Source organism: Rhinoderma darwinii, chromosome 1, assembly GCF_050947455.1.
Source record: "Rhinoderma darwinii isolate aRhiDar2 chromosome 1, aRhiDar2.hap1, whole genome shotgun sequence".
Classification (NCBI taxonomy): Eukaryota; Metazoa; Chordata; class Amphibia; order Anura; family Rhinodermatidae; genus Rhinoderma; species Rhinoderma darwinii.
The window spans coordinates 290,129,297-290,154,849 of NC_134687.1; the positions used below are offsets into that span (position 1 = coordinate 290,129,297).

The 25,553-nt window shown below is 43.7% G+C and overlaps 1 protein-coding gene across 1 annotated transcript in view; it reads left to right on the plus strand.

Annotated features, from left to right (window-relative positions):
* Nucleotides 1-25,553, plus strand: part of JAK3 (Janus kinase 3) — a 244,356-nt gene that overhangs the window by 26,813 nt on the left and 191,990 nt on the right. Inside the window, exons 6-11 of the mRNA XM_075850921.1 lie at nucleotides 5,487-5,609; nucleotides 16,499-16,656; nucleotides 19,811-19,922; nucleotides 21,446-21,629; nucleotides 22,711-22,832; nucleotides 25,035-25,166. Of these exons, the coding sequence (XP_075707036.1) occupies nucleotides 5,487-5,609; nucleotides 16,499-16,656; nucleotides 19,811-19,922; nucleotides 21,446-21,629; nucleotides 22,711-22,832; nucleotides 25,035-25,166 (831 nt within the window). The remainder of the gene's footprint in view (nucleotides 1-5,486; nucleotides 5,610-16,498; nucleotides 16,657-19,810; nucleotides 19,923-21,445; nucleotides 21,630-22,710; nucleotides 22,833-25,034; nucleotides 25,167-25,553) is intronic.

The following is a 25,553-nucleotide window of genomic DNA, read 5'->3' on the forward strand; positions in this document are numbered from 1 at the left end:
TATTGAACACTATGGCAGAGAAAGCTACCAGCTTGCAGCCTATCAGGTGCACGGACAGGTTCACTGTGCAGGCCGACGTGATGACTTCACTGGATCACGCCGGCCTATGCAAGGATCCCGTTGGTGTAGAGGAGCTGTGGAGCAGCTCCGTTCATCGCGGGAACGGGGTCTAGGTAAGTATAATAGTATTTGTTTTATTTGCTTGGGTGGCGCTATCTACCAGGAGGGGCTGTATGGCATCATCTACAAGGGTGAGGTGGGGCGCTATCTACAAGGGGGCTGTATGGCAGTATCTACAAGGGGGACATGGGGGCGCTATCTACAAGGGGGGCTGTATGCTACTATCTACAGAAACGGCTCTATGGCACTATCTACAAGGGGGGCACTATCTACAGGGGGCTGTATGGCACTATCTACAAGGGAGAGGAGGGGCAACAATCTACAGGGGCGGATGTATGGCACTATCTATAGGGGAGCTGTGTGGCACATCTACAAGGGGGAGGTGGGGGCACTATCTACAGGGGAGCTGTATAGCACTGCCTACAAGGGGGGAGAAGGCACTATCTACAGGGGAAGTGTGGCACTATCTACAAGGGGGTATGACACTATCTACAGGGGACTGTATAGCACTGTCTACAGGGGGGCTGTATGGCACAATCTACAGGGAGGGCTAAATGGCACAATCTACATGGAGGGCTGAATGGCACTATCTACAAGGGGGAGGTGGGGCACTATCTACAAGGGGGGAGGGGCACTATCTACAAGATGGTGTGACTATCTACAGGGGGCTGTATAGCACTGTCTACAGGGGGGTTGTATTGCAGAATGTACAGGGGGGGCTGAATGGCACTATCTACAGGGGGGACACTATCTACAAGGGGAGGCTGTATGTGGCACCCAGGGGAGGGGGGCCCAGTCAAAAGTTTGCTATGGGGCCCAGTCTTTTCTAGTTACACCCCTGATCATTTGCTAGGTGGACGACCATAGATGCATCAGAAATGATGAAATTGTGGGGCCTTGTGCTACATTTGTACCTAGTAAAAAAGCCAGAGATTAGGCAACACTGAACTATGGATCTTTTATGCGGAACACAATTTTACCACATGGCAATTCCCCGGACACGTTTTGAAATAATTCTGACATTTTTGCAATATAATGATAATGCACAGTGCCCGCCCCGTGATGACCCCACAACTTCAACTTGAGGTAAGTTAGCTCACAGGATCGCCATCTCCAAGGTAAGATGGTTGGCACACTTAAGAATTTTCACTCCAAGACAGTATATTCGGTATGAAACTGGCCGCAACCAGCTTTATTGTCTTCATACAGGAAAAGCAGTTTTACAAAATAGTTTAAAAGTAAACCCTAGGCCGTCCAGCCGCTAACTAAACATACAGCTTCCCTAGCTATCAGGGTGAAGGCCTTCTGCCCAGCACCTCACAACAAACATATTGTCTTACCAGAACCTCTGACTCCCACAGGCTGGCAATACCTGTCTTCCTCAGACTGGGAGCATTGTGTGAATAGATCACACCTTTCTGAAATGAGCCTTAACAGCTGGCAGATAATGAGACTCATAAGGCAGCCCAAACCCTGGAATGTCCTAAAGACGGGGTGGAACTTTACTATTCTCTTCCACTCCAGCAACCCAGACCTTTTAAATATATAATTCTGAGCCCAAATCCTGCCCCTTAGCAGTTGCACTGCTACACCACCTATTCAAAATCATGCCAGTAAATGATTATTTTTGCACCAAATTTAAAACAAGTATACACCACGGAAAAGATTATTGCAATAGACGAGTCCTTTTTTTATATTTAAAGGGTGGCTAAAATTCCGCCAATAGCAGGCCACTAAACAGCGAGAACATGTTATTGGTCAAGTATAAGGACAAGAGGGATGTCCTTATGTGGACCACAATACATGTTAACGTCAGAACCCCTGTCCCTTTCCGAGGTAGCACTACAATGACCCCCAAGTCAGATTGCATCCTAGGCTATAATCTGATCAAGTACTGAACCCATGCAGTGCCATGCGGAAAACAAAGGTGTGGTACAAAAAGCTGGCCTTGCACATGGCACAGATGGCATTGTATAAGCTTGCATGCTATTCCAATGTGAAGACCGGACAGGGACATTTCTTTAGTTTCAAGAGATGGTTATCAAGGCCTTTGTATTTGGAAGCCAAGAAGGGGAGTGCTCCAGTTCTGCTAGAAGCAATAGTCCACGTAGTGTACCAGGGCAACACTTTCCCAGCGAAATCCCCATCACTGGTAAAAAGGGAAGGACCCAAAAAAGTGTGTTACAAAAGGGGAAGAAGAAGAGATACCATTTAGCAGTGCGAAACCTACCCCAACAAAACTGATCTTCATTTTCACAGCCTACTTCCAATAATTTCTGTAAAAAAACCTGTAGGGTTAAAATGCTCACCATACCCCGAGATAAATTCCTTGCAAATGCGACATGGCCACCACAAACCATTCCAGCTAAATTTGAGCTTCAAAAGCCAAAGCGTGTTTCTTCTCTTCTGAGCCTTGCCATGTGTCCAAACAGCTTATGACCATATATGGGGTATTGCCGTACAAATATTGGGGTGCTTTTTCTTCCTTTAGCCCATGTGGAAATTATTTTTTTTTTAAGCTAAACTTACATTTTATTGGAAAAAATTTTGATTTTCATTTCCACGGCTTATGTCCAATAATTTCTGAAAAAAAAAAAAACGTGGGGTTTCCAAAATGCGGTCGTTTTGGGGGGCTTTCTAGTTTTGCGGTCGTTTTGGGGGGCTTTCTAGTTTCCAACTAAATTTGAGCTCCAAAAGCCAAATGGCGCTCCTTCCCTTCTGAGCCCTGCCTTGTGTCCAAACAGCAGTTTATCACCACATATGGCATATTTCCGAACTCTGGAGAAATTGCTTTACAAATGTTGTGGTGCTTTTTTTCCTTTGTTCCTTGTGGAAATGAATTTTTTTTAGCTAAACCTACATTTTATTGGAAAAAGTGTCGATTTTCATTTTCACGGCATACTTCTAATAATTTCTGCAAAAAGCCTGTGAGGTCAAAATGCTCACTATACCCCTAGATAAATTCCTTGTGAGTTTTCGTTTCTTAAATGGGGTCACTTTTGGAGGGTTTCCACTGTTATGGCCCTTCAGAGGTTTTGCAAATGCGAAATGGCCATAGCAAACCATTCCAGCTAAATTTGAGCTCCAAAAGCCAAAGGGCGCTACTTCCCTTCTGAACCTTGCCACATGTCCAAGCAGTAGTTTATGACCACATATGGTGTATTGCCGTACTCAGGAGAAATTGCTTTACAAATGTAGGGGTGATTTTTCTTCTTTAGTCCTTGTTGAAATTATTTTTTTTTAGCTAAATCTACATTTTTATGAAAATAGCAACAGTAGATTTTCATTTTCACGGCCTAACTCCAATAACTTGTTAAAAAAAAACAGTGGGTTCAAAATGCTAACTATACCCCTAGATAAATTTCTTGAGGGGTGTAGTTTCCCAAATGGGGTCACTTTTGGGGGCTTTCTACTGTTTTAGCCCCTCAGGGGCTTTGCAAATGTGACATGGTCTCCGTAAACCATTCCAGCTAAATTTGAGCTTCAAAAGCCAATTGACGCTCTTTCCATTCTGAGCCCTGCCGTGTGTCCAAACAGCCGTTTATGACCACATATGGAGAATTTCCGTAATCAGGAGAAATTGCTTTACATATATTGGGGTGCTTTTCTCCTTTGGTCCTTGTGTAAATTAAAAATATTTACATTTTATTGGAAAATTTGTATTTTTTTATTTTCACGACCCAATTCTAATAAAATCTATGAAACACATGTGGGATCAAAATGCCCACTACAGAGCTAGACTAATTCCTTGTGGTGTTTAGTTTCCAAAATTGGGTCTTTTTTTGGGGGTATTTCTTTTGTTTGGGCACCACAAGACCTCTTCAAACCTGACATGGTGTCTAAAATATTATCTAATAAAGAACGGCCCCAAATTTACGAGGTGATCCTTTGCTTCTGAGGCCTGTGTTTCAGACCAGTAGCAAACTAGAGCCACATGTGGGATTTTTCTAAAAACTGCAGAATCTGGTCAATAAATATTGAGTTTTGTTTCTCTGCTAAAACCTGTGTTACAGAGAAAAATTGATTAAATTGTAATGTCTGAAAAAAATTTAATTTGTACATTTCACCTCCACTTTGCTTTATTTCCTGTGAAACACCTAAAGGGTTAAGCAACTTTTCTGCTGTTTTGAATACTTCGAGGGGTGCAGTTTTTAAATTGGGGTGATTTGTGGGTGTTTGTAATTTATGGGTCACTTAAAGCCACTTCACAACTGAACTGGTCCCCCAAAAAATAGGCTTTTGAAATTTTAAGAAATTGCTGCTAAAAGTATAAGCCTTGTAATGTCCTAGAAAAATAAAAGAATGTTCAAAAAAATGATGTAAATCTAAAGCAGGCATATGAGATATGTTAATTAGCAACTATTTTGTGTGGTATAACTATCTCTCTTACAAGCAGATACATTTAAAGTGGTTTTCCCATGAAGGACATTTATGATATATCCACAGGACCTCTGGGACCTGCACCTATCTCTAGAATGGGGCCCCCTAATACCTGTCCTAGCTTTTTGTGCTCACGCTGACTCCTGGCCACTTCCTGATTACATGTTCAGGAATTACGGAAACAACGTAACTCGCTGAGCTACGCTGTTTTCATAACTCTCATAGTAGTGAATAGCAGTTACAGGAGCAGCGTAGCTTGCGAGCTACGCTGTTTCTGTAACTACTATTCAGTTCTATGGGAGTTACGGAACAGCATAGCTCAGCGAGTTACACTTTTTCCGTAACTCCCGATCATGCAATCAGCAAGTGGCCGGGAGGCAGGGTGAGCACAAAAAGCTAGCACAGGGTTTAGGGGACCTCGTTCTAGAGATAGTTGTGGGTGGGACCCGCATTTCTGACATTTCTGACCTATCCTGTGGATAGGTCATAAATGTCCTACATGGGAAAACCCCCTTTAAATTGATAAAAATGCTAATTTTTGCAATTTTTCACAATATTTTAGTGTTTTTCACATTAAAATTCTGAATGTATCGACCAAATTTTACCACTAACATAAAGTACAATGTGTCACGGGAAAATCTCAGAATCGCTTGGATATGTAAAAGCTATCCAAAGTTATTACCACATAAATTGAGATATGTTAGATTTGAAAAATTAGGCTCTGTCAGGAAGGTCAAAAGTTACTGCAGCTGAAAGGATTTTTCTTAGAAGTGTCTTGTTCTGATATACAGAATTTATTTCCCCAACTCATTCATCAGATTGACCTGTTTAGCCTAAATCTTTTTCTGTATCAGTCTCGTTGAATCACCTTTAAATTATCCTTTTTTGAAACACATTAACTCTTCCACATCTGATTAGTTGCTTATATAGATAAATTGTAAATATATAAAACATATAGTAAAATAATAAAACTTTTTTTTTTGCAGTTGTGGGAGCCGTTTAGCGACTTTGAGGACATTGTGGATATTAGAATTACACAGGCTAACTCTGATCAATTAAGTGGAGAAGGACGTATAGTAACAATCACCAAGCAAAATAACAAAGTCCTGGTGAGTAGATTAAGTATGAACACCGTGTATCGCTTAATTTTCCGTGTGGTGGCGTCTTAGGCATATTGAACAATGACTACCAGGTTTCCCTAAAGATTACAGCTGACCACTGGTGGTCCCAGCATGGGTACACTTTGTGAACAGCTTATTTTCAAGGGACCCTTCAAACCAGGAAGGGGTAGTCCAAAGCACACAAACCCTTAAAGGCTGTGCTCATAATCGGTACTTAAAATAAAAACTATGGCGACAACTACTGGACCAGGAGACTTTGTTAAGAATAATTACATTAAGGTAACCAGTCTTTTAGGAGCTAACCATACCTGTCTTGTTAAATTTTAATAAAGCAAGTGAGAGTGACAGGCTCTCACAGCTTTATATTTTGCACTGTGTATATAAGATGCCCGTAGTTTTACACCGTATTGGTGTGCGGGCTGATGCTAGATGTCCGAGGTGTTGCTCGGAGCCTGCTGATCTCCTTCATATGATATTGGTCTGTTCACAATTAAATATGTTTTGGACTAAAATATTTATCATGGAGAAGGTATTCTCAGTATCACTACCTAGAGATCCTAAAGGGTGCTTATTGGGCTTTGTTGACAGTCTGCCCTTAGATGCACAAGATAAGATAGCAGCTGGTCGGCTTCTTTATGTGGCTCAAACTGATTGCGCAACATTGGATACAGTCTTCTCCTCCAACAAAATGGGAATTCATAGCTAAGGTGAATGTGATGCTAACCAATGAGAAGGCTATTTTCCTTATGCCCGTTTCGAGGAATTGTGGGCTCCCCGGTTAGATACTACTGGCTTGGCCAATGCCGCACTATTGGGAGATAGAATATTAGATATTCCGTTGCTTCCTTCCTCTTCTTAGTTATTTCACAAGGTTCCTGTGAGGAACGTTAGGTGAAATGTATATTCCTTTATACTTCATTAGATTTCTAAGGCTCTGTGGTTTCTATGTACCTCTATATCCATGTATGATATTGTTTATATTGATGTATTTGTAGATTGTATTGCTGTATTTTCAATGGATGTATATCTCTCCTAGCCCTGCGTGGCGAAAAACTGAGAACACTACTGTTTTTCTATGTTTTTTTTTTTTTTTTTTTGGTCGGACATTATAGGAGAGGCGGGTGGGATGATCCCTTTTTGTTCGTTGCTTTATTTGAAAACATTTTCAATAAAAACTATGTGTTTGAAAAAAACACTTTAATAAAGCATTTGCCAAAAGAGATATCTTTACTGTAGTGCACGCCAATTTCAAGCTAGCAATACGAAAAATGGCAAAATTTGCTTAGTGGCTAAAGAAAAGCAATGGGATCTCAGCATACCCAACTGAGTACAGTACAATTGGTACAGTGTCACCCAGAAAATTATAAATATTTATAGGAATGATGCAAGGGACGGGGCTAACCCTGGGAAACAGTAGGCACTCGACTCAAGGGTTATAAAAATATCAAAATGTATTAACATAAGTATAAGATATGTATAGAAATCTTCAGCATCATAGATGATCCAGCATCACCATAAGGACGTCACATACCCAGCCGGGTTAAATTGTAGCAATATAGCTACGAGGGATGTAAATAGTGCATATGAACCCAGATTAGGAAAATACATGTAATAGCATAGCAAGTAATGTACAGCAGTGACATATAGAATAATATACGTATAGAAATGCAACACAAATCATGCATGTACACCCAAGGCTATTAATCACATGTAATATTTAGAAGCATGTTAACACGTAAATCCCCAGTGGCTAGCTGAAAAGAAATTGGTTTAGCAGGTCAGTGACCACAGGATGATGAATCACCACATTTATGAAAAACTGCATGGCATGGTGGTGTAACGACTGGAAATAGCAACAGTCACAAGGACCAGGCCAGTAGGAGTCAGTAGACCAAAGGGCAATTGTATGACGAGCAATGTCAGGCCTAAACATGTATGTCCAACATCAATTAGACCATGTGAACAATTCAAAACAGTCAAGCAGATATAATAGCGATTCTGCAAAAATTCAGGAAAACCATATACTCATCCACCATGGAGGTACCTCATCCGAGGTAGGTTTTTGGTGAGTCCCAGGCAGTAATCTGGAAATGCATGTGATTGAGCAGCCAGCAGGGTGGTCTCCAAAATGGTCTCAATAATGAGAAGAGATGCAGGGATGTCCGTCCCCATGGCAACCAAATAGCAGCATGTACAATGTAGACACCATCCAGGTCAGGCGTGCAGCCGAAAACGCGGGATCACAGCGTGCTTTATGGCTAAAAAGCAAAAGGAAATCTATTTCTGGGAGGTTCAAAGGATTTGGTGTTTAAAACCTCTAAATCATCTGGGTAAATACCCAAGAACAGCAAGGACAAACTACCAATGGAAAAGTATCTTAAAGGGGTTTTCCCATGAGAGACATTTATGACATATCCACAGGATATTTCAAAAAAGTAGTAGGACAACAGCACACGTCTTCAAATCATCAAAGTGGTTTTATTGTCAAGACATCCACAAACGACAGGCAACGTTTCGACCCATAGTGAGTCAGGGGTCTTTGTCAAGCCTAACATCATGTCTAAAAACATTGTTATAAATAGGTGAATACAAGTAATCACATGGTCCGTTTCAACCAGTGAAAATCGTGAATCCACAGGATATGTCATAAATGTCACATAGATGCCGGTCCCACCTCTGGGACCCGCACCTATCACTAGAACGGGGCCTCCTAAACCCCGTTCTAGCTTTTTGCACTCACGCTGCCTCCCGGCCACCTACTGATTACATGGTCGGGAGCAGGGCCGCCATCGGAAATTTCTGGGCCCCATACAGCCAAAGAGTCTGGCCCCCCCTAACTATTGGGGCGGGCGCAAAGTAAAGGGGTGGGATGTAGGGCAGCGGTGAAAAGCAAACTAGTAGGGTCTCTTTGAAGGGGCAGGGCAGAGACAGCTGGTGGGTATCAGGGGGCAAGGTGAAGAGACTAAGTGCCAGGGCTCGGTGGGGGAAGGAGGAGGGGATTTCTGGGAGAACAGAAAGTGGCATGGGTGGGAGGGTGGCCAGGGGCAGGGACTCTGTGGAGGAACAGGGAAGAAATAGGGACTCTGTGGGGGGGGGGGCAAAAATGGAAACAGTGTGTGTGCAGAGAATCTGGTTGCAGGGGGGCAACATAAACAAAAATTATTGCACTGAAGCTGCTGCCTGTACACAGCAGAGTCACTCACCAAGATGTAGTTATGACCGCTGCAGTCCCTAAGATCTCCCACTGCCGCGGGACACCTTGATTTTTTTTGCCTTCTCTTCTCACGCAGCACACATGTCATCTCTGTAGACACCACACGACAAAATTAATTCAGACACCAGACCTCTAAATAATTTCAGACCCCAAACCAGAAAAAAATTCAGACCCCAGATCAGACCTTTTAAATGGGTATTCCAGTTACAACAAGTTACCCCCTATCCGTAGGGTAAGAGGTAACTTGCTGATCGGTGGGTGTCTGACAGCTCGGACCCCCATCGTTTACGAGAACGGGGGTCCCGAACCTCTCGTTTGAACCGAGCGGCAGGTCTCTCATGCGCACTGCCGCTCAATGCATTCTCTATGGCAGCGCCGGAAAAAAGCCAAACACTGCACTCAGCTATCTCCAGCGCTCCCATAGAGAATGAATGGAGCGGCAGTACGCATGAGCGACCTGCCGCTGGGTTTAAACAAGGGGTTCGGGGTCCTCGTTCTCGTAAACGGTGGGGGTCCAAGCTGTCGGACACTCACCGATCAGCAAGTTACCCCCTACCCTACGGATAGGGGGTAACTTGTAACCGGAATACCCCTTTTAGGAATTCAGACACCTTTCCACCAAACCCCTACCTGCCGTCACAGTTTATAATTCAGGCTTTTATGGTCTATCTAGTGGATATGGGATTTGATAACAAAACATTTATTGATGGAGATATCTGCTGAGGCTCTGTGGGAGAGATGTCCAATTTTCTATGGGTGCCTCTATATAACTCTTTATAACTACATGGGATAACGTCTCTATGGTAAGCGAGGAGTGACAGTGTGGTGGAGGCAGGGAGGTGCGAGGTAACGTGGCCTCTGTAAGGAGAAGAAGGCTGTAGCAAGGGGGAGATGCCAATTGGCAGGGAGTAGACACCATGTGGCATGAGCAGGGGGCACACAGATTAAAGGGCTCTGTAGGTGAGGGGCAGTGAGGAGACACCTTGGCACGGGATTTGTGGGGGGAGGTGGCACACAGTAGGTGACAGGAGCTTTGTTAAGGTAAAAATAACTTGCTTGGGCTGTGTGTGGAGGGAGGCCGGGTCATAAAAGATGAGCTTACATAACAAAAATGATATGGATCATATCTTCTTCACCCCCTTAGGTATTATCTCACTACCCACCACAAATTTGTTTTAAAAAAAAAAAGTTTACCAGTCTGTTTGGGGCTACCTTGTAAATACTTTTTATTAAAAATTATTTTTACTTTATGAGATACAGCTGCTTTGTATCCTGTATACAGAGCAGCTGTATCGTGCACTGAAAACTTTATCTGTCAGGTCCACGGGACTGACGGGTTCAGTGTCAGCGGATCCTGCGTGTCTGTGTTCATAATTTAGATTTGATCGATAACAGGTGGATCCCGACCCGCTGGCACTAAACCCCGTCAGTCCCCTGATGGATACAGGTCTCAGCGCATGATACAGCTGCTCTGTATACTGGATACAAAGCAGCTGTATCTCAAAAAGTAAAAATAATTTTTAATAAAAAGTATTTACAAAGTTTCATAACACCTAACATTTTCAGAGATGTACATAACCTTTAAGATCTCTGCCCCTCCCCCAGGTGTCCTCTCTCCTTCCTCTACCTCTCCCTTCAGATATCCTCTTTTCCCCCAGTTATCATCCCCCTAGTATAATGTCTCCTTCAGTTTCATCCACCCTCCATTATTATCTCCTACCCACTACACCATAATTTCCTCCCCAACCAATAATATCTCCCTGCCCGCATTGTCATTTAACCCCCCCATAGAAAGCAAGTGTCTTACCCACATCTGTATGATATCCTCTTGACACTGAAGCATAGTATTGTATCACTTGCAGCAGCTCTATGACAGCTCTTATCTCCTGTGCTGTGTAACTAATGCCTTATTCACACGACAGGGTCCCGCACGACCTCGAGTGTCAGCCAATAAAATCGTCCATTTTTCCCGGCCGGTTTACATAAGTTTTGCATCCGTTCCGGGCCGGGCATATCTGGACAGTGACATCAGGGGCAACTCCTGAAGGGGAATCCCCATGTGTTCGGGGATTCCGCTTCAGGAGTTTCCCCTGATGTCACTGCCCAGATATGGACAGAGACATCAAGCGCTCTGTCCAGGAGCGGAATCCCCGAACACACGGGGATTCCGCTCCTTCAGGGAGCTGAAGTGGGGCTAGCACATAGCAGAGCAGGGAGATACCTCCCTGCACTGCTATAGTGGCGTCGCTACAGTAGTAGCAGCCGCAGCAGCTGCTAGCTGCGCCATCGAAGGTGTCGCCGGGCCAGGGCGCTTTTACAGCAAGCAGGGGAAGGAAGCCAGCGCAGTGCTCCCTTCCACCTGCTGTACACCCCGGCCCTGCCACACAGTGTATCTCCAGCGTACAGCCATTCGTCCAAATGGCATCAACTCCTCCTCCTCATATGCACTCTGCGCTGTGAGGAGAGAGCGAGTGACGAAATACATGGCCATCACTCGGGACACATTCCGGTGATGGCCGTGTATTACCCGGCCCCATAGACTTCTATGGGAGCCGGGCGGCAGGGTAAACGGCCGAAAATAGGACATGTCCCATTTTTTGACGGCCAGGTTTCCCGGGCCGTCAAAAAATCGGTCGTGTGAATAGCCCCATTAGGGGTCTATTGTTCCTACAGCAGCCAGGTGATGGCCATTGTATGAACGGCCGTCACCCTGCCGGGAAACCCTGTCTTGTAAGGGCTAAGGCTCTATTCATACGACAGGGTCCAAGTGTCGGCCGATAAATACGACCATTTTGGACCGTTTTTCCCGGCCGTTTTGCATCCGTTTTGCATCCGTTCCGTTTCCGTTCCGGGCCGTGTTGCCATTTTTAATGGCCGATTTTGACCCGTTTTGCATCCGTTTTTTTCCCTGTCCGTTTTAAAATTGAATTAATTTGATTTGTAATTTCTTTGCCACACACTTCCCTCTGTAGATAATGCCACACACTGCCCTCTGTACATACTGCCACAGCCCCCCATTAGGTAATGCCACACAGCCCCCTGTAGGTAGTGCCACACAGCCCCCTGTAGGTAATGCCACACAGCCCCCTGTAGGTAGTGCCACACAGTCTCCTATAGGTAGTGCCACACAGCCCCCTGTAGGTAGTGCCACACAGCCCCCTGTAGATAATGCCACACAGCCCCCTGTAGATAATGCCACACAGCCCCCTGTAGGTAGTTCCACACAGCCCCCTGTAGGTAGTTCCACACAGCCCCCTGTAGGTAGTGCCACACAGACCCCTGTAGGTAGTGCCACACAGCCCCCTGTAGGTAGTGCCACACAGCCCCCTTTAGGTAATGCCACACAGCCCCCTGTAATGTCACACAACCCCCTGTAGGTAGTGCCACACAGCCCCCTGTAGGTAGTGCCACACAGCCCCCTGTAGGTAGTGCCACACAGCCCCCTGTAGGTAGTGCCACACAGCCCCCTGTAGGTAATGCCACACAGCCCCCTGTAGGTAATGTCACACAACACCCGTAGGTAATGCCACACAGCCCCCCATATGTAACGCCACACAGCCCCCCGTAGGTAATACCACACAGCCCCCTGTAGGTAGATCTACACAGCACCCACACATAGATGGAAAACCACTATGTCTGTAGATAGCACCACCATACCAGGAGAAGTCCCTGACTTCAATGTCCATATATGGACAGTGAAGTCAGGGACATCTCCTGGAGCGGAAACATCGGCCACAGGGTTGGGGATTCCGCTTCAGAAGTGTCCGAGTTCACTGTGTCCATATACGCACACAGTGAAGTCAGGGACTTCTTCTGGAGCGGAAACAACGGCCACAGGGTTGGGGATTCCGCTTCAGAAGTGCCTGACGTCACTGTGTCCATATATGGACACAGTGAAGTCAGGGACTTCTCCTGGAGCGATAACACCGGCCACAGGGTCGGGGATTCCGCTTCAGAAGTGGCTGACGTCAATGTGTCCATATATGGACACAGTGACGTCAGACTTCTGAAGCGGAATCCCCAATCCCCGGCCACAGCGTTGCCGAACCTGTGGCCGGGGATTGGGGATTCTCCTCCTACAGGGAGCAAAAAAATACCCTCCTCCTCCTCACATGCACTTCGCACTGTGAGGAGGAGAAGGAGAGAGAGCGAGCGACGGAAGACACGGCCGTCACTCGGGACACATTCCAGTGATGGCCGTGTATTACCCGGCCCTATAGACTTCTATGGGAGCCGGACGGCCAGGAGAATGGCCGAAAATATGGAATGTCCCATTTTTTGACGGCCGGGTTACTCGGGCCGTCAAAAAACGGTCGTATGAATAGCCCCATTTGGGGTCTATTGTTCCTACTGCGGCCGTCACACGGGCATGCACCTCAGGCTCTATTCACACGACAGGATCCGTTTTTCTCGGTCGTTTTGCATCCATTTTGCATCTGTTCCGTTTCCGTTTCGGGCCGTGTTTCAGTTTTTAACGTCCGATTTTGACCCGTTTTTCATCCGTTTTTTTCCCTGTCTGTTTTAAGGTTTTAGTTAGTGCCACACTGCCCCCTTTGTAGGTAGTGCCACACAGACCACTGTAGGTAATGCCACACAGCCCCCTGTAGGTAATGCCACACAGCCCCGCTGTAGGTAGTTCTACATAGCACCCTTTTACATAGCACCCCCCCCCATAGATGGCACCCCTATACCTTTCTGTAGATAGTGCCACTGTAGGGGACCGTTCCAGGAGAAGTCCCTGACTTCAATGTCCGTATATGGAGAGTGAAGTCAGGGACTTCTCCTGGAGCGGAAACACCGGCCACAGCGCCGGGGATTCTGCTTCAGAAGTTCCCGATGTCACTGTGTCCATAAATGGACAGTGAAGTCAGGGACTTCTAGTGGAGCGGAAACACAAGTCACAGCTGTGGCCGGGGATTCTGCTCCTACAGGGAGCAAAAAAATAACCTCCTCCTCCTCACATGCATTTCGCACTGTGAAGGAGGAGAAGAGAGTGAACGAGCAACAGAAAGCTCGGCCGTCACTCAGATCACATCCGAGTGACAGCCATGCTTTACACGGCCCCATAGACTTCTATGGCAGCCGTGTGGCCGGGGGAACGCCCGAAAATAGGGCATGCACCAAAAATCGGCCATGTGAATAGCCCCATTTTGGGGTCTATTGTTCCTACTACGGCCGTGTGACGGCCGTTAAAAAAACGTCCGTCACACGGCCGGGAATCCCTGTCTTGTGAATAGGGCCTGACACAGACATCACATGATTTTACTTTGACATAAAGAACGGGCCCCGGCTCCGTGATGAGACCTGTTCATTTCACCGAAGTGAAATCATAAGGACCCCAATGCTGTGAGCAAATGAATTCCAGCAGTGCATAGCGGGCCCCTGTTTTTTCAAATGTATGGCCGGGCCCCTGACGGCAGTACCACCAGTGTAACTCGCTGAGCTACGCTGTTTCTGTAACTGCCATAGAACTGAATAGAAGTTGCGAAACCAGCGTAGCTCACATGCTACGCTGCTTCCGTAACTGCCATTCACTACTATGGGAGTTATGGAAACTGCATAGTTCAGCGTGTTACGCTGTTTCCGTAGCGCCCGACCATGTCCCGACCATGTAATCAGGAATTAGTGGGCCCCGTTCTAGAGATAGGTGCGGGTCCCATCTATCTGACCTTTATGACATATCCTGTGGATATGTCATAAATGTCCTTCATGGGGAAACCCCTTTAACTGCTTAGTGATAAGCATATTTTAGCAATTTTATTTTTCATCATCCCATTCCAAGAGCCATATTTTTTTTTATTTTTCCGTTGACATAGCTGTATGAAGGATTTTTATTTTTTTGCAGGATGTTTTGTATTTTTCAATGGCACCATTTTTTTTAATTTTTTGGGGGAATGGAAAATAAATCCTAAAATTCCGCCATTGCTTTTTAAATCTACGTCATTCACCCTGTGGCTTAAATAATTTCTTACCTTACTTTTAGGGGTCGGTACGATTAGAATGATATCAAATATGTATAGGGTTTTTTTTATATTTGACTACTTTTGCCGAATAAAACAGCATTCCAAGAGCCGTGTGTGGGCTTTTTTTACCGGACAAATTGTGGTTTTCGTTGGGTACATGGGACTTGTTAACTAACTTTCATTAAAAAAACGTTTTTTGCCACCAAACTTTTTATTATAACCGTAAATGAACTTTAATAAAGGTTAATAAAAAGAAAAAACGCAAAACAATACCTCAAAATTGTTTTTAACTGTCCCCTCAATGGAAAAGAAGCAGCCGTTCACTTTTGTTTTTTTTTTGTTTTTTTTTTACTTCGTTCACCAATTGGTTTAAATAACGATTTACTGTTAAGGATCTGCCAGGCACAGCTTCTGTATCCACGCCCATAGGTAATCAGTCTGCACCTGCTTCTATGTCTGTGAGACTGACTCCATCTTCCACCACTCAGGATGGCAGGCTTAGGAGTGGGAGAGCCTATCACAGCCTGGCCAGATGGAGCTAGCTCCCGCCCTCTGTCTATTTATACCTGACTTTCCTGTTCCTCCTTGCTTGTGATTCTTCTCTGTTGGTTTCCTGGCCCTGCTGCAGCTTTTTGAACTACTTGTCCCTGCTTCGTATTGACCCTGGCTTACTGACTACTCTTCTGCTCTGCGTTTGGTACCTCGTACTCTCCTGGTTTGACTTGGCTTGTTCACTACTCTCCTGCTCTGCGTTTGGCACCTCGTACTCTCCTGGTTTGACTCGGCTCGTTTACTACTCTTGTTGCTCACGGTGTAGCCGTGGGCAACTGCCCCGTTTCCCTTTGTTCTGTGTTTCCTTGTCTGGTTGCCTGTCGTGCACTTACTGAGTGTAGGGACCGTCGCCCAGTTGTACCCCGTCGCCTAGGGCGGGTCGTTGCAAGTAGGCAGGGACTGAGTGGCGGGTAGATTAGGGCTCACTTGTCTGTTTCCCTATCCCTGTCATTACAGTTACCTTTTTTTTTTGGTTCGTCGTGATATACAGTATATGTGTATTTTTTTTTTTTTACACTTTTACAAAATAATAGCAATTTTTATGGAAGACTTTCAGGCAATCTATTAGGCTGCGCCAGAGGCATAGCAGGCCTTGGGGACCTTTGTTAGGCCCCTGACTGCCACAGCGGCCTTAAATTGCACTTGCAGGCAGCAGATGGGTGACAGAGGCAGTCCCCTCTTCTGTAAACCACTGAGGTGCCACAGTTGCGATTGACTGGGGAAACTAAGGGGTTAAACAGCTGGGATTGGATGTACCTCTGATTCCGGCCATTAGGGCAATAGCTCGGTTGTCCTTAGACAACCGATCCACCTGCTCTAATCCGCACGTAACACACACTTAGACTCTGCTGCCATGAAAAGGCAACAGCCTAGCCTGAGGCTCGTTAGTGACCTCCGTAAAAAGGTGTTTTGGCTATTACTAACGTGTTAAACAGAGTTTCAAGCATCAGGATGTTTATAATTTATGCTTTTAACTGGTAAATTCCCCAACTTGAGTCCATTGTACATCTAATAATGTTGGAGTTTAAGGCATCTGAGGTTTTTATGGAGCATAAATAAGCAAAGAGTAATGAGCAATTGGCAATATTTAATGATTAGTCTATTATGTTTGGCATCTGTTATCTAATGCTTATTAATTTATTCATAAGGAGTCACAGTTCCAAATGTTGAGAGATGCTTTTTCCTTTGTCTCTCTGGTTGATGGATATTACCGATTGACTACAGACTCTCATCATTATTTTTGTGAAGAAGTGGCTCCACCACGACTGCGTTGGAATTTGGATAATCAATGTCATGGTCCGATCACGTGAGTTTTCCATTAAACACTCAGTATAAATATAATCCTTAAATTAAGCCCACATACCACTGTGGGCACATGCTATCAGTTCTATCGTGCTAATCAGATTGCTGTGCATGCTTGGTGAAGAAGAAACTGTACAACCAAATATAGATTCAAACTTTTGCATGCAACGTGTTTCACGGAAGACAAATTCCTTTCAAACGAGATGTTAACAATTCTGTGATTCTACTTCTAAACACAGATAGAGGTAAAACAATGTAAGATACACAATCAGTGCTGGAAATCTTACAATGTCTATTGCAAGGTATTAAGCATCGCATATCAAGAGGAGAATAACTAAGAGAGAATAACAAAGAATATTGTAAACAATGTATCCAGTCAATAGCAGAAAAGTTAACTAAAACTTGACAGGGGATACAGAACTTTCTTCAGCCGGTTCAGAGATTCAGCTGCCATAGACATTGTATATAAGTACCCTGGCCAAAGCAAAGTGGGTTGTTGCCCTCCCCCAGGCACTCAGCACCCAGTGTGCATACCCTTTCAGTCTCCCCTGTCCTCGCTCTTGAATAAAGGAAGAAAAGAAGGTATGGGGGAGTTGCCGACAAAAAACGCACCGGTCCGACTCTATAATCTTCTGGGTGTCAACTATTAAAATAGAGCATTTTTTAAATCATTTTGTTGAATAATAGTTTGGTGAAAATTTTATACTTTAAAAATTATTGTGGTGGCGCTGATGATGGTGGTGGTGGTGTTCACTCAATGATGATTATCTTGAAAGGGTATGGTTTATTTTTTATTTCTTATAAAGCTTCTAAGAATAGTTTGTGTTAATACAAATATAGAATATACTAGTCCTTCTCAATGAATTAGAATATCATGAAAAAGTTAATTTATTTCAGTGATTCAATTAAAAAAAGGTGGCGATCAGCCTGTGGCACTGCTGAGGCGTTATGGAAGCCCAGGTTGCTTTGATAGCGGCCTTCAGCTCATCTTCCTCTTGACAATACCCCATAGATTCTCTATGGGGTTTAGGTCAGACGAGTTTGCTGGCCAATCAAGCACAGTGATACTGTGGTTATTAAACCAGGTATTGGTACTTTTGGCAGTGTGGGCAGGTGCCAAGTCCTGCTGGAAAATAAAATTAGCATCTCCATAAAGCTTGTCAGCAGAGGGAAGCATGAAGTGCTCGAAAATTTCCTTGTAGACGGCTGCGTTGACTCTGGACTTGATATAACACAGAGGACCAACACCAGCAGATGACATGGCTCCCCAAACCATCACTGACTGTGGAAACTTCACACTGGACCGCAAGCAACTTGGATTGATGCCTCTCCACTCTTCCTCCAGACTCTGGGACCTTGATTTCCAAATGAAATGCAAAATTTACTTTCATCTGAAAACAGGACTTTGGACCACTAAGAAACAGTGTTGGTCCACTATGTTATATCAAGTCCAGAGTCAAAGCCGCCGTCTACCAGGAAATTTTAGAGCACTTCATGCTTCCATCTGCTGACAAGCTTTATGGAGATGCTGATTTCATTTTCCAGCAGGACTTGGCACCTGCCCACACTGCCAAATGTACCAATACCTGGTTTAATAACCACAGTATCACTGCGCTTGATTGGCCAGCAAACTCGCCTGACTTAAACCAAATAGAGAATCTATGGCGTAATGTCAAGAGGAAGATGAAACACCAGACCCAACAATGCAGATGTCACGATGTGGGGTGTGGACCCACTGGGCCATACCGTGTAGTGGGACGTCAGCTGACCAAACTGGTATAGTATAGAGTCTACAGCCAGAAAGGGTACCTGTGGTAACTTGGATAGTAGCAAGGCAAGCTAGGCTGGGACCAGGTGTCGGGTAGACGTCAGGCGTGGCGTAGCAAAACAGGCGTGGAATGCAGCAAAACACGACAACAGCTCAGCATGGTACTTGATCTGGATAGCACGGGAAACAGGATACAGGATACAGGAACAGGGAACACTTGGGAACTGGAAAACACTAGGAGACCATTAGCAAGACAAACTTTGAGTAATGAACAACGCTCAGGCAAAGAACAAGAGGGCAGAGCCCTTTTATAGTCCAGTAGCATTCTGGGCTTGATTGCAGACTTCCTGCAATTATGCGCGCACTGGCCCTTTAAGACCATGCACGCGCGGGCGCATGCGCCCTCTGGGAGACAGTCTCGATACCAGGAAACGAGATTTGGTTTCACTTGCCGGAATCTCACAAAAAAAGAGTCAGAAGTGTCAGGATTCTGAGTACACATGACGTCCAGGCTGGATTTCATGTGTATTCATTATCAGGACACTGTAGTAATGTTAGGGTTTGTGTATGAGGCTGCACATAGTGATATAACTATATCGCTAGTGCAGTGTAAATGAATGGAGAGGAGTGCATGATGCCGATTGGTCAGCGTCATGCACTCCTCTGTACAACGCCCACTTGGTCGAAAGTTAAAGTACTCCCACTTGGGCATTAAGAAAGCTCATTAGCATAAACCAAAATCGCTCCTAACGTTGTGAAAAAAGATGTTTTTTTTTAAATAAAAAGCATTACTGTCACCTACATTACAGCGCCGATCTCCTTATGTAGGAGATAGGGCACTTATAATGTGGTGACAGAGTCTCTTTAACACCTCAGCAGTGCCACAGGCTGATCGCCTCCATGCCACACCGCATTGATGCCGTAATTCATGCAGAAGGAGCCCCAACCAAGTATTGAGTTCATATACTGTACATACTTTTCAGTAGGCCTACATTCCGGTATTAAAAATCATTTTTGAATTTGGGCTTATAGAATATTTTAATTTTCTGAGACACTAAATTTTGGGTTTTCATTAACTGTTAGACATAATCATCAACATTAAAAGAAAAAAATGCTGGAAATAGATCACTCTGTGGGAAATGAATCTATATAATATATGAGTTTCACTTTTTAAATTGAATTACTGAAATAAATTAACTTTTTGATGATATTCTAATTCATTGAGAAGGACTAGTACAGTATGTATGCTGTATATATTGCAATAAAAACATTTCTAACTTCATTAAAATGTAATATTTCGTAAACATACATTGTCATGTGTTCTCCAGTGAATTTTATCAACATCATTTCTGCTACAATTTACAATAAAATGCTGTCCTTTTTTTTTTAGCTCAGAGTTTGCTATTGACAAACTAAAACGCAATGGAAGCATTGGTGGAAGCTATGTTCTCCGTAGCTCTCCCCAGGACTTTGACAAGTTTCTACTAACTCTGTGTTTGGGGGTACGTCATTGCTTTTCTCAATGTCAATTTTCAATTACACTTGCACTGCAAAATTAGATCAATTTCTTTATTATTCAGGTAAACCAGGCAGTTTATTGCTTATTAAAAGGGGTTGTACGATTTCAGCAAATTTATGTTTTTTTTTTGTATAATTAAAGTTTTCCAATATTCTTTCTGTATTAATTCCTCACAGTCTTTAACATCTCTGCCTGTAGTTATTCAGTAGGGACATTCATTGTTTACTTCCAGCGGATAAAATTATGTCCATGGTCATGTGATGAACACACAGGTGCACGGCACATTACAGTTAGGCCGGATTCACACGAGCGTGTTCAGTCCGGGATATACGGTCCGTATGTCGGCAGCATTTTCCGGACTGAGCACACTGCAGGGAGCTGGTCTCTTATCGTCATCATTATCTATGACGCTAGAAGTCGCTGCTTCGCTGCGGGAAAACTGTCCCGTACTGAAAACATGATTTCAGAACGGGACAGTAATTCCGTGGAGAGGCAGGGACTCCTAGCACCAAAGATAACGACGATGCTTGGAGTCCGGCTCCCTGCACTGTGTTCGGTCCGGGAAATGCGGGCGATCTGCGGACCGTAAATCACGGACTGAACACACTCGTGTGAATCCGGCCTAATAGTATGTATATCAGAGCTGTGTATTCTAACAATCCCAGCACCTGTGTGACCGTCACATGACCATGGACAGAATTTTATAAACTGAAAAGAAACAATGATTGTTCCTACTGAATAACAAAAAGCAGAGCCCTTGAGGAATTAATACAGAAAGTATATTGGAAAATTGTATAACTTTTATTATACAAAAAATAACATTAATTTTGCTAAAACCGGACAACCCTTTTAAGGGACATATTCCTGAATTCTTGAGTAGTGATAGCATAGTTTTTCAGAGGTTTACAATCAATTTCAACACTTTTGACATATCCGGCGCACCACACCAACAGCTGACAGACTATTCTGCCCCAGCATTCACAAGGCATGTATATTTTTTTAGGATGCAGCCATGCCTTGTAATGCTGGGGGACAATAGTCTGTCAACATTTGGTGTAGTGCGCCTGATATGTGCTGGGCAGCCCGCCTGATGGAATACTATAGGCATAATTAATAGGCTGTAATCCAGCATGGCGCACTACACACAACAGTGCGACTGGCACACTTATAGAAGCCATATCTGTGTGCAATATTCATACTAAGCAGCACGCCCCCTGATAAATAGAAGGCGTGTGAGTGGCTGTTTTTATCAGTTTATGCACCTGTGGGATCTACCCTTATATAGCAATTGTGGCCTGTCTGTATCCTGCTGGGAAGTGGTGTTTTAATCTGCTCCTGTATCAGTAGCTGTACTTTTGACTCTAACTTTACTTTTCAAGCTGATATTTTAAAGCTTTGCTTCTCTTTTCTTTTCTTGAGCTATTAGCAAATAAAATACTCTCTAAATATCGTATTTTCTTACCAGTTCTCCCACCCCTTGACTGTTCTTCGTTTTTATCTCTACAGACTAGTTTGGGTAAGGTTTTCCAGGGCTGCTCCATTCTATGTAAGAATGACACCTTTTGTTTGGGTGGTGTCACGCGTTACTTCTCCACTTTGCGGGATCTATTGGAGTATTACCAGCACAATAATTTGCATCTGGGCGGCGTCTCCACATGTCTGACATCTTGTTGCCTTCCAAAAGCCAAAGGTATCTGAAACCAAAAAGAAAGTCATACTGTATTATCTTTATCAATGGGAATCAAATCATAAAGGTTAGCTAGATATGTCCATCAAGTTTAACTAGAACAAAAGGATCCAAAGTTATTGACGGTTGATGCAGAGAAAGGTGAAAAAATCTTCTAAAGTATGAGTTGTCAATGACCTTAAGCCCGGGTTCCCACGTAGCGTAAACGCTGCGAAATTTCCGCAACGGAATTCTGTGCGGAAATTTCGCAGCATGTACAGTAGCAGAAAAGTGGATGAGATTTAGAAAATCTCATGCCCACATTGCGGAAAAAAACCTAAAGCATAACGTTAATTAATAGACCTGCGGTGCAGAATTTAATTCCGTACCATGTCAATTTATGCTTCGTTTTTGTTTATTTTACATTGCAGGTTTTCCCAATTGAATTCAATAGGGATGCAAAACCCGCAACAGAAAGCCAAGTGTCACGACTTTTGCGAAGTATTGCCAGCAATTATGCCGCAAAGATCGCAACTACAAAAAAAAGAAAAATCATACTTACCCAGAACGCCCTCCTTCTTCCTGCAGTCTGGCCTCCTGGGTTGACGTTGCATCCCATATGACCGCTGCTTCAGCCAATCACAGGCTGCAGCGGTCACATGGGCTGCAGCATCATCCAAAGAGGCCGGACCGGACTGCACAGGAGGGACGCGTCGCCATTACAATGGGTTACGTAAGTATGAGCGTTTTTTACCGCTGCTTTCTGCAGCGGAAATTACATCCTAAAAATCCACCATAATGTGGTGCGGTTTTTGGACAGAATGTACTGCGGGTTCCAGTGGTTTTTAAGCAGCATATATGGCCCGTGGGAACTTGGCCTAAAAGCAAAATGCAGATCATTGAACAAAATCCTATAAATTAGGACTTAAAATACTTTATATATGGAAGATGCCTTTCATTTTGAAGGAAAAACATTTCACTGTTGATACATCCATCCATCCATTCCTTCATCCAAACAATTTAAAAATTCTACCTATTTGTATTTTTTCATTTGAAATAATACTGTAAACAAAAATAACAAAATTAGGATATTTTGCTTCTTCAGAGAAATCAAACCTCTTAATACTACGTGACAGTTGCCCTCAGAGAATTATGTCACCAACAAGACAGAAAAAAACCATTTCCCTTCTGACGTTTCAAAAGATCCATCTCAAGGATATCACCTTTGTAAGTAGAAACAATCAATTCAACCTGGTTGTGCAGGACATATAATGAAATAACTTTGATAAGTAACTTTATAATGCACATCGTTTATCAAACGTGTTACAGCTGAGATCTTTGGGACCGACCTGTAGCAAACTTGAGTTTTTGTTTGCAAATACACTGAATGGTCACTTTATTAGAGACACCTATCTAGTAGCGTGTTGGACCTCATTTGGTCTTCAGAACTGCAGCAATTTGTCGTGGCATAGATTCCACTAGATGTTGAGATTGTTCTGCAGGAACATTGGCCCATGCAGGCAGAATAGCTTCTCGCAGTTGCCTCTAAAGTGTCCTTCTGCCATAGGAAACTGCTGCCATGAAGGGATGAACTTGGTCTGCCACAACTCTTAGGTAAGCCCTACTGTTCAATCATCCATCATCAAGTACCAGAGGTCCCAGAATGTGCCAATGAAACATTCCCCACACCATTACTCCACCTCCACCAGCCTGAACTGTTGACACCTGACAGGAAGGATTCATAGATTAATTCTGCTTGCACCAAATTTCGATTCTCCCATCAGCACGGTGCAACAGAAATCTGAATTTATTTGAGTAGACAATGTTTTTCCACTGTTCATTGATGATATTTTTGCGCTCTTTTGCCCACTGGACTTTTGCCTTTCTGTTTCCCTAAGACAGCAATGGCACGCGTCTCCTGTTATAGCCTATCCGTGCTAAGGAACGATAATTTAAGCCCTCGGAACACGTTAGTCTGAGCACCAGCATTGTATTCAACTGTTCGTCTGAATGATTTTTGACATCCTCCTTTGACCCCTTTCGTTGACTAATTGTTGCTGACATCCACAGGATCCCCTTTCGCTAGATGTTTTTCCTCGATCACATTGTTCTTGGTACATTTCAACACCCTTGCATGAGAAAACCCCACTAGGTTGGCAGTTTTTGAAATAGTGGCCTCAGCTAGTCTAGCACCGATGACCATGCCTCATTCGGAGTCGATCAGATCACTCGATTTTCTTATTCTAACGTGGATTCACACTGAAACTAATCCTCAGAAAACGTGCTCACTTGATTTTATGCTGCAGTCCGGGGTCACGTCTCTAATTTCCATACAGGGAAGCGCCAATGGTGAAAATGCAGGTGTCTCTAATAAAGCTAGAGATTTATGGATTGTGCAGAGACTTGTATCATTGTCTACACATGTGTTAGTAAACACACACTAAAACACCAAAACCCATAGGTCCTGTTTATATTGTGGTGAGAGAGATGAAACAGCGCAACTCACCCATCCAGTAGAAAAAACTTTTATTTCGGCATACAAAAAGTTAAACAAGTGCTTCCTAGGGAGGTCAAGACAGAGCGCATCATAGGTTACAGCCTGTTTCATGCTGACTAGCCAAGACTTAGGGCCTTTTTACATCAGCATTGGCCTTCCGTTCGGCTTGCCGTTCAGCTGTTCCCTCAGAGGAACAGATGAACGGAAAGAAAAACGTAAAGCATAGTTTCCGTTTTCAATACCATTGATTTCAATGGTATTTTTTTTGTTTCAGTTTGTTTCAGTTATGCCTCCGTTCTGCTAGGTTTACATTTTTTTTTCGTGGAAACAGCGTATGTTAAGTATAGACCAAGAATGTTTCCCCAAAAACCTTTTAAAAATTTGTGCTAAAAATTGACTAGCATGGCAGCATAAATGCTTTTGGGCTGCTCCCGCTTTTAGTGCTGGGGTTGTAGCGTTTGTCACTGTGCTGTACTGCACCTAATATTAGTGTAGTCACTCACATGTAGTGGCAAGTGGGCTTATACAATTTGAACATTACCTTTTACACGAAATCTGTCAGCAGAGTTTTCCCCATAAACTCTTAACACAGCTATATATGTACTTGGGAAGCACTTTCGAACATCCCCATGTTTGTTATCATAGACCAAGTATACTGGAGAAAATTATCTTTTATTCACTCACATGCTTACCCTAATGAATCATTAAATTTCCGCTGGGTGTTCTTTCATCTGTGAAGTGTTCTGAGTTATCACAGGGAGCCCCCCTATCTACGATGTCCATATGCTCCAATAGAGCATACAGACAGTAGTTGTCTTTATCAGACAACCCCTTTAAGGTAAAAAATATTGAAGTTAGTTTATAATTTATTGTAACAGTAGCACAGCCAGGCAAAATGGTGACAGTTGTGATGTCAAACAATTCTTTTTCAGTTGGAAAGCCAAGGAAAAGGCTCCTTCACTAAAATATTTCATGGGTTACGTAAAGATACTAATGGAGAGGAAGAGCTTCAAGTTGATGTCCTGCTGAAAATTCTTGATGCCACTCACCAACATTACCAAGAGGTAAAGCTTTTACTTATTTATTATACAGTGTGCCAGAGACAACTAATAGGTGACTATCTAGTTGGCTTGTAAAACAAGTGTTTTTTATATCAAGTGGAGTTACAAAACCGGAATGACTTACTGTGTTGTGTGTGACAAAGTGGGGGCCATTGTATGTGATATATGAATTGATTGCTTGCTTGCTAAAAGAAGTTTGCAAAAGTGATACAATTTAAAACCATTGCAGCTTACTTCCTGCTGAGCAGCTGACTAGGGGGAGGGGTTAACTGGTCCCAGGTGGTATAAATTAGCCCTCAGGACTCTAGAGAGCCTGCTCTAGTTGGCTTGTAAAACAAGTGGTTTGTATATCAAGTGGCGTTACAAAACCGGAGTTAAAAAGAGCAGTTA